Source organism: Vigna unguiculata, chromosome 9 (assembly GCF_037176805.1).
Source record: "Vigna unguiculata cultivar grain cowpea cultivar isolate G323 ecotype 2 chromosome 9, ASM3717680v1, whole genome shotgun sequence".
Lineage (NCBI taxonomy): Eukaryota > Viridiplantae > Streptophyta > Magnoliopsida > Fabales > Fabaceae > Vigna > Vigna unguiculata.
Window position 1 is genome coordinate 31,532,863 of NC_140800.1, and position 9,869 is coordinate 31,542,731.

General features: G+C 32.7%; 1 protein-coding gene across 2 annotated transcripts; it reads right to left on the minus strand.

The window, feature by feature from the left end:
• Positions 1-222: 222 nt before the first annotated feature.
• Positions 223-7,148, minus strand: LOC114164040 (GTP-binding protein-like protein). Of its 2 annotated transcripts, none has more exons than XM_085666846.1 (10): positions 6,875-7,148; positions 6,478-6,531; positions 5,467-5,640; positions 4,865-4,936; positions 3,900-3,959; positions 2,964-3,073; positions 1,902-2,201; positions 1,120-1,311; positions 748-803; positions 223-701 (listed from the first exon to the last, which is right to left on the minus strand). In XM_085666846.1, exons 1-10 carry the CDS (start codon positions 6,914-6,916, stop codon positions 598-600), a joined length of 1,164 nt encoding a protein of 387 aa, XP_085522972.1. In that variant the 5' UTR covers positions 6,917-7,148; the 3' UTR covers positions 223-597. The 2 variants fall into 2 exon arrangements, with proteins under 2 accessions (XP_085522972.1, XP_027904306.1); XM_028048505.2 differs by having other exon boundaries at positions 223-658; positions 752-803; positions 6,875-7,147.
• Between the last annotated feature and the right edge of the window lie 2,721 nt (positions 7,149-9,869).

Here is a 9,869-nt window from a genome sequence, read left to right on the forward strand (position 1 = left end):
TTTTTTCATGTACAAAACAGTTTGATCAATACTAGTATAAATAACTAATAATTAACCACAAATTACTCCAAATATAAATTCTAATCACCTTTCTTTACATATGGTATATATAAAGACAACGAAAAAGACACATTTTCACTATCAGTATATTTTAATTAAATTTCAAAAAACAAATTAAGTATCTAACTGATGCTATCATCATGTTAAAAATGTTCAGTTGCATGCATGGAAAGAGTGATATCCACCTCTATATAATATCCATTCAGCAAAACCCTATCAATTTTACAAGTACACACCAGATTATTCTACCCATTATTTGTTTGACACGGAGAATTCAACAAGATACATCATTCCATAACTTAACGCAAATGGCGTCCCCTATAAAACTAATGATTTAACAACGCATCACACTTTAATGTACTCTACCTCACCCCCAACTTAAAAAAGACAAGTAATTGGAGTGTAATCTAACGGTCCTGGAGAATGTGTCTCGAAGGGGTGTTTGATTCTGTTCAGAACATCCTTGAATAATCTAGAGAGAGTGCGTGCAGGCATTCTGATCGACTTTTACCAAATTTCATCTTGGTTTCTTTCTGATTATAACAAATTAAACTTTCTTGATAATTTGAACCACATCTTCATCTTCGAGTTCATGCTCCTGTGACGCAGCAACATATTCCACTTAGTAGGTGACACACAAAGTTCAAAGAGAATGAAGCAAAAAATATAGTAAATAGAGTATAGTATCAACCTTGCCAACCCTTTGAGGCTTGTGTTTCGCACTTGAACCCCAGACCAAAGCACTGCATCGTTTGGTAAATGTCAGCATTTAATAAATGTAAGCAAAAACATAACTTTTGGAGTGGCCTAGGCAAGGTGGATTCACTGACTCAACTTTTTCTTTCCATGAAAAATGCCCTTATATTTGATTATAATATAAACGCGTGCTTCACACACACATCAATGAAATGCTATAAAACTAACTACAATTCAGAGCTTCAAGTTAAAAAGCCAATTTAATCTTCATATGCATTTGCTCCTCATTAACACAAATGGAAAAACATTATGAATGAACAAAGCTTAAAGATATTATGTTTTGGGAGAAGAGAAGGTACTCACTACTTAAACTGTTTAAGCATGTCCTTGTGAATACGATCGCAGAAGTCCTCAACTGTCCTCTTCTTTGAGGATAATATTACAGGGTCTTCATAGTCAGGATTCATCCCTTTAGGTTTAGTATAGATACGAGTTAAGCTGAGATATTCCCAGATTTTGTCCAGAAGACCATCCAGGTTCCACTCCAGGTGTGCACTGAAGGATAGATAGAAATTTGCACATATTTTCATTAAGAAAACAATTTCATCAATCAATTAATGTAAAAATCACAACAGAAATGGGGAAACATGACAGTTGCTAGTCCCAGTGCTCTACGTTTTCTTTTCTCTTTAGCATAGTCCTAACAAATTTGATCTCAAACAAAGATACTTCACATAGTAATCCGTGCAACAATTTTGGACTAAAATATTACAGATAGATGCAATGCAAAAGGGAGACCACCTAACATTGATTTAAAGACATAAACAACGATGAAAACACTACTTTACACAATCTAAGGAGTTTGTTAGAATGAACAGGTAACGTAACTATAGTGAGCGGGAACCAAATCAATGCAATAAAAGAGACCGTAACAAAAATGAAACAACAGTAGAGCAAAATCCCCAATATTTCTTGTAGTATGCAAATACCACAAAAATGCTCCAAAATAAATTCCTAAAAAAACTGAAAAACAAGAAATAATAACTTAAGCGCTTTCACATAAGGATGGACAAAATTATTTTAATTTTCTTTTGTTCAAAGGGAAAACGTATTGAGATAACATGACCAATGATTTGAAGAATTACCTGATTGGGCAGTAATGAGGTAGCTTATCCAAGATCTCCAGTTCTTCAAGTGTGATCTGATCAATCTTGTTCACAACATAGATACATGGCATATATACTCTACTGCCCTCAATGACATCTATAAGGTCATCGGCAGTGGCATCATACCGAAGAGTAATATCGGCATTGTGAATTCTGTACTCACTACATATAGCTTTCACAGTCTCAAGATCCAAATGTGTTGTGGTGGCAGTTGAAGTGAGATTAATTCCACCTTTATCCTTCTTCCTAAAAGACAGATTTGGTGGCTCTTTGTTCAACCTACAGCCATAAAGGAGGAACAAATTGTCATGAGGTTGAAAATAGAAATGCAAAAAAAATCTTAATACAAATACATGCATATAGTCCATAAAGAAAAATTGGAACAAATTATCTACTTAAACTGAATTCCTCTCCCAACTGATCCTACCCGGCCTGCCAGGTGCACAATTGGTTACAAGCAGCAGTAACACTTCCCTTGTTGATTTTTTGGAGGTATGACCCCCTGCTGCACTTCTATCCCTCATTTTTCGGAGCAAAGTACAAGCAGGATGCCAAATAGAATCTGAGACTACTAACAGTACAACCAGTACACTGTTGGTTAATATCTTAATCAAACAGACAATGTTGTTGAAATTCGAAATACTAAAGCCAATTCACAACTGTCTTCCTCCAACAAAAACCCATAAGAAGCAAGCCTCCACAAGATTCAAATATTATCTCCCAAAATCATAATTCACCACATGATCAAAAAAACATCAAATCACAGTACTTATTTTGACCCCATGGGTGCAACTGCCGTCATCAATGATGACAAAAATGCTAGCTTTTTAGGTCAAATGCATAATCACTAAAATCTTCATTCATCACCATATCATGCTACATTGAGAAATATATTTGAAAAAATCATGCAAAAAAACACTAAAGTATTCATTCAAGTATTGGCTGCCGCATACATTGGTGGAAATTCTAAGTAGACCCCAGCTTGTCCAGAACATTGGTGACATAACGTAAACATATTAAATAATCAACATATCATGTTACCTTATACCAAATCCCTCCAGCTCTTTTTCTATAAGACGCTTATGTGTTATTGGCTTTATTGCATCTAGGACAATCAAAATGCAATTGCATGTCCTTGCAGTACTAATAACCTGCATTTGCAAACAGCATATTAGAAAATATGAGTGTTTCTTGGTGTATGTGTTAATGAGGGTGGAAAATGAGGTCCACTTGGAACATAGTCCTTAGTTGCTGCAAATGAAATATTTTGTAGGCAGAACTTGAGAGCAATACCATATACATGTAAAATTCATTGTACAAGTGATACAAAATATTTAATGCTAACGAACTCGATAGCATAAAACAAGGAGTGTATCAGTGTGTTACCAGAAAAGTTTCCCTGACTCCCCCACCCAGTTCATATTGGGTCTGTTTGTTTAAAGTCTTTCAGAAATAAAGTGCTTTTTTAATGAAGTAATCACTTATTATGATTTTTAACATGTTTAGGCAATGCTATTTAAAAAAAATCAGAAGCATAAAAAGGCAACTTTCTGCGTTTTTTAGTGCAACTTGGAGTTGCTTATCACAAAAAGCAATTGCGGTGGAAGAGAAGAGACAGGAACTTTTTTTACTGTATATAAGAATCACTTTAGAACAAATCGTTTTTTAGCAATCACTACTTTTAGCACCAACAAAAAGACCCGTTAAGAGAGAACATAAACCTTAATTTGTCTAAATATGCCACAAATGTCTCTTCAATTATACACATTCAACAAAAGATAAAGAGAAACATTTTTTTTAATATACGAGGAACTTTCCACTCTTTAGAAAGAAAAAGATAAATGATATTTTGACAGAACTTTGACTAAACCCAAACTTTATGCTTTGGCTAGGTTAATTGAAACTACCTCATTTCATTGTTAGAAATGATCAAACCTAGTTTAAGCATGACCAAAACAAACTACGTTTTTTTCTTACCTGCCTTCCTCTACCCTTTCCATCCTTAGCACCCTCAATGATTCCAGGGAGATCCAACAACTGCCACACAAAATTGAAGAAGTATTACTTAAAATTGAACAACTTAAATTTACCTCACAATTATAATAAAAGTTGTACAAATGATTATGATGCAACAGCAACCAAGTCCGAATTAATTGAGGCTATACTCTGGGGTTTGGAAATTTTATTTTGAAGAAAACAAAAAAGATTCAGAGGACAAGAGTTCACGTAACACTTTAATGCCTAAATTAGTTATATAAAGAAACACAGAAAGAAAAACCTTGGCATAACAATAGAAACTTCATCTTTAAAATGTTTTGATGCCTTATTTAACAATAGAAACAGACACGACAAAATTGTCCAAGTGTAAGGAATCTTAAGAGATATTTAAAAAATCTACAGCCCTATCAAAATAAAATTTCAGATATATCCATTGGTAATATGAATAAAAATATCAACAGAAACAGCCGAATAACAGAAGATGAAACTTTAATCAATTTTGGGCATCTATCACTTTAAGTCGTCTAGGGGTAGCTGGTCCATCAACCAACACAATTTACTAAAATGGAAAAAATGAACATCAAGAGGATGGAGAAATAAATTCACCAAAACCCATACGCAGGTGTTCTTTAAAAAGCTGAGCACGAATGCAGGTTATAGTCAGAAGCTAAAATTATAGAGTAGCAGCATTCGCATATCATTTAATCTTATCTCAACTAATACAAGAACAGTTACAACTAAATTTAGCTTTAAGCATCCTTAGTTTTTCAACTGAAAAAGAATGCCATGAGCTAGCATGGATGAGTTTCTCGAGAAGGACTTCTAAGAGAGAAAAATATCTCCTTTCCTAGATGAATACATGGAAAGGCTCATTTAAACAGGTAACTTGTGCATAGTAAGGTCATCACAATTTTATCAACATTTAACTTGCTTATGTAGGATACCTGGATTTTTGCTCCACGATAAGTTATCACTCCTGGAATGCAAGTTAAGGTAGTAAACTCATAGGAAGCAACCTATAAACCAAATGAGTAAAATCATCAGAAAAATCTTTAATCTTTAACACAACCTAAACTTTATATAATTTGGAAAACCGTTATGCATGCATCCCACCACCACCACCCAAATCAATGGTTGAGTACTTAATGAACACAATGCATAACCTCTGTTATCCAAAAGAAAAAAAAAAACATTTGAACTTGTTTATAATTACCTTGATTTCCATTCAGTCTAGACAATAGAAATTGTTAGAAGAAGATGATTATTGCTAATAAGGTTTAAATGTTATAATATTTTTAATCCAATAGGTTAACCATGTTTCCAGTAGCCCTTGTTAATTTGTCAAGAGTCTTTTCCTACTATTACCATATGTTTATCCTCTATTTATTTTCTCTTTTTATTATTATTGTCAAAACTCAAAAGGTTGCACTTCCTAAGGCTCCATTCAACCAAAGTCACTTTTCAAAACACAAAGATATAAAAGATAAGACTATAGTATACCTCGCATTAAATAAGAAAATCTATAACAGATAAAATACATCCATACCTCAGAAAATGTCCCAGTCAACTTATTAAGTAAAGTAGATTTTCCAACTGAAGGGAAGCCCACAAGACCAACTCTTGAATCCCCACTTTTAGTCACATCAAAACCTTCACCAGCACCGCCACCTCCTTTTGATGAAGGTGTGAGGAGTTCCCTCCGCAGCTTTGCGAGTTTAGCCTGGCACCAAATAGTAGTGAACCAAATCCTCAACAAAAACAACGGGATACAGGAAAGAGGAACTTGAAAAGGTCAAAGAAGGGGACAATCAGGAATGAATTATAAATATAAGTAGAATAAGGAAACCAATCATCCTGCGTTCAATATCACATCATAAGACATTTATATGTATATGAAAGATCAATTTGACGTAGAAACAAGAAGAAAAACAAAGACAAGCAGGATAAGATTTCATACATGTAGTTTGATGCACTTATGTTATTTATAAACAGATGTTTACCCAAAGGGTTATAAGTATACAAGGAGCATGCACCCAAATTTTGAAGATATCGCTAAACACAGCAGTAGGAATTACTACAACGACTAGAGTGAAGACAAAGTAGACAGATCACACGGGCAGAAAGTACCATGATTAAAAGTACTACTTCCACTATGAATATAGAACTGGGGATAGATATAAGTAAATATGAAAATTAAACTAGAATCCGTATTACATATGGAAAAAAAACTCAGTCAAATTGCACGGTAGAATGAGCTACACCGTCTAGTATATGTAGATCACAATAATCGTGAACCAGCTACATTTCCCAATGCTTACATCCAAGTCAAACAAGATCAAGCGAATATTTCAGTAGTTGAAAGGGCATTTTTTCTCTAAGTTTGAAATAAAAAGAACTAAGGTATCACATTGTCTTCAATAATCAACCACAACTACAGCCAAAATACATATAATCAACCACAAAAAAAATAAAAATCAGACAGCACAAATGCAATTAATTGATCTCTTTTTTTCTTTTTCAAAATGCTATTTAATACCAAATGCACTTTGGTGCTCACCTTCAGCAAGCCCAAATGATGAGCAGTTGCCTTGTTTTTTTGGGTTCTTGCCATCTGCAAATAGCAAAATAGAATTTACCAATCATATCGGAAATAAAAACAATGAAAACATAATAGAGTTTGTAGTAACCAAAATAAAAAAAAAAAAAAATGAAGGACAGACAGTTGCTAAGAAGCAGTTATATGGAAGAAAAACTCAATCCTTAATCAAATATAAAAAAAATACAAAAATGCAATGACAAAAAAAAAAGTGAAAAGGAAAAAACCCTGCTGCTTTAATCTCATTCTTTTCTTTCTAAATAATAGTGATAAATCAGCAGTACATAAATTGTTAATGTTCCGCTTGAATAAATCGCATGTCCACAATCATTCCCCTTATTACACTCCGAAAAAGTACCTCATCTTCGATATCTTTGATTTTCTGCATCACCGTCGCCATTTTGGAAGAAAGATGAGAACCTTAGCGGCAACGCAAAAGCGATTCAGATTGACGTGGCGAAAAGTGAAGTGCTATCGGACTTGGACAACTCCACAGCGGTAAATTGCTGCGGCGTAGCGTTTGTTACGACGGAGAAGAGGTGAACGAAGCAGAAGGTGCTAGAACAAATATGCAGAAATGCTTACGGTGGGTCCTAGGGTAGAGTATTTCATTCTCGAATCCGAAATTGAAACCAATGAACATGACTACTTTTCATACAGGTTGGGTAAGCCCAAAATCATGTTGTAAAGTATTTGGGCCTGGATTTCTCTTTTACCCAATTCAATGTAAAATAAAATAAAATAAAATGTGCACACAAATAATTAAAGAACCAAAACTTATTTCATAGAGGTTGATATAGTTGAACGTTTTTTAAGAATAGGACCCAATTTTCCTTTTTGGGGAAAATAAAATGTAATAAAAAATTTAAGGATAAAAATATACATCCAAATTTATTTACATCTAAATACGAACATAATTTGATCAAATCAGATTTATGACTATCTGAAATGAAATATAATATTTTTATATGTAAATCTATCAAATTTATTGGTCTTACGACGATATAATTTCATCAACATACATGTAATATAATTTATTCATTTAATAAATATTTTTTTCTAAAATATATAAAATGAAGATAATTTGTAAAAAGATTATTATATTTTTATAACATTATTTAAAATTAAGAAAATGTTAAACTCAAGTATAAATATAATATCTTTTTTAACGTAATATAAATAGTATTATGTAAGTTGAAAAAATAATTGAAAATACATAAAAATTGTTCACGTAGAATAAATTTGTTTAGTTGAATTTTTCTAGAGATGTTTCTTTCACTTGTCTTTATTTCCATAAGCATTCCAAATAATGTCTTAAGAAATTCAACGATCACATCCAATCTTCTTGATAATGTATGTTTACCAAGATATTGATCATTTTATTTTATATTTCTTTGATTCTCATATTTCCTATCATCCATAATCTTCTTTTGTTCAATTTTTTACATCTTTTAAGTTTTCTTGTTAAGCTCCCATCTATTATCTTTTCATCAACCTTAATTTATCAAGAACTGCCTAAAACTCATATATTCAGCCAAACTTCCTCGTTACACACCTAATCATGTTTCTCGAAGAAACCAAACATACCAAGTTTTCTCAGAAAAAAAAAACGCACAAATATATTGTTGGAGTTGGAAATTTACAATGCAGACAACATATGAATTCCTCTCTATTATAGTTAATAGATAAAAGCCATATAAGAGTGAGAAAGGTGCCAAAGTTAATAGATAACAGTCACCTAAGAGTGAGAAAAGTATCACAATGGCATTTAATTGATGATTTAGACTTGTGTGAACACTTTCGGTTATAAAAGGACTTAAATGTTAAATGATCTTTTCACAATCAAAAGTGAAAAAAAAAAAAACATAAAAAGACCAATGATTTAGTAGGCCTTTAACTTTCATGGACCGGAAATGTACTTCACTAGTTCATTTAATAAACAAAAGTTAGGAATGAAAAGGATAATAATAAAAAAAAAAATGTGAATTATATTTTTCTTCCCCCAACTATCAGTGTATTTTGCTTTTAGTTTCCCATCTAAAGGTTGATCCATTTCAGTCCCTGAACTTTTAAATTGCATGGAATTGGTCCTCAATTTTAAACTCCATTAGCATGAATTGACACCTGGCTAACGGATGGTCACGTGAGGATCATGTTTAAAGCTTTCTCTTTAGTTACAATAAAAGTTGTTTGGGGGTAATTTATGAAACCCTAAAATTGGGAAAATTGGAGAAATTGCAGATCTTGTTGTGCGTCCTCTTCAGAAATTGGAGAAATTTAGCTATAGTGATGAATAGCAGAACCAAATGATTGGATTGTATGCAAAGGAGTACTGGTTCAAAAATATGGCGAAGTTGTGTGCCCTCTTCAGAAATCGCATCGAAAGTGTGTGGGTGTGGAGAAAATTTGTTGCTTCTAAAGGCAAGTACTATGAAGAACAAAGGCATATTATTTTAGAGGTGTAAGAATTGGGCTGTAAGTGACAAACTCCTTCATTTTTTTCGAGCTTCATTTGGTTTTCTTTGTAATCGTTTCCTTTTTTGTGCAGTCCAATTCCCATTGTAATTATTTCAAATGGGTTAATGAGTCAGAATCTACGTTTGAAGGGAAAGACTCTGAATTTGAATTCAGCGGGCGAAAAACTGTTGAAGAAGACAAAGTTTGTTGTTTGGAAAAGGACAAAGTTATAATGGACTTGATAAACAAAAATGAGAAGCTGAAGAGGAAATTGCAACCAAAGAAAAAAATTGGAAAATTTCTGCAAATTTTATTTGTTTTGTCGTGGGTGGCAACTGTTGTTTTGGTTATTATGGTGTTGTTGAAGGTTAATTGTAATTAGTTATATCTTAGCTAGTTGTAGCAGTGATTAGGAATGTATTAAAGTTGGTGGTTACTGTTGTGTGAATTAAGTTTCGTGTATTAAACTTGGAATGTATTAAACTTGGTGGTTAAACTTAGTGGTTACAATATCAGAATATGAAATATATGAGAATATTATAGTATTCGAATTTGATATTTGCCTTGTGTGATGTTATTTGATATTCGATATGGTCTCCTGTTATTTTCTGATTAAGAGAATATGAGAATATGACAGTCGAATGAATTTCCTAATTGGTCTGTTGTTATTCGATATGGTGTCCCCAATTTTCTCCAATTTCATGTTTTACCAATTTCATAGTATGAGAAATAAATTTGGAATGAAAAAGCAATAGAAATACGTGTTTCATTGATCAATAATGGAAAACAAGTGGTCCAAAGCAATAACAAAAGTGTTTCCTTTAATTGAATACAATAATACAAAAGGTAGTCCAAAGAAGGCTGTAAGACCCGAGAAAAATTAAATAGTTATTTAA

Coding starts and splice junctions, on each gene's coding strand:
- LOC114164040 (XM_085666846.1), bottom strand. CDS start 6,916: ATGGCGACGGTGATGCAGAAAATCAAAGATATCGAAGATGAG. Junction 6,532..6,874: donor TCAAAGATATCGAAGATGAG/GTACTTTTTCGG, acceptor TGCTATTTGCAG/ATGGCAAGAACCCAAAAAAA. Junction 804..1,119: donor ATGCTTAAACAGTTTAAGTA/GTGAGTACCTTC, acceptor CAAACGATGCAG/TGCTTTGGTCTGGGGTTCAA.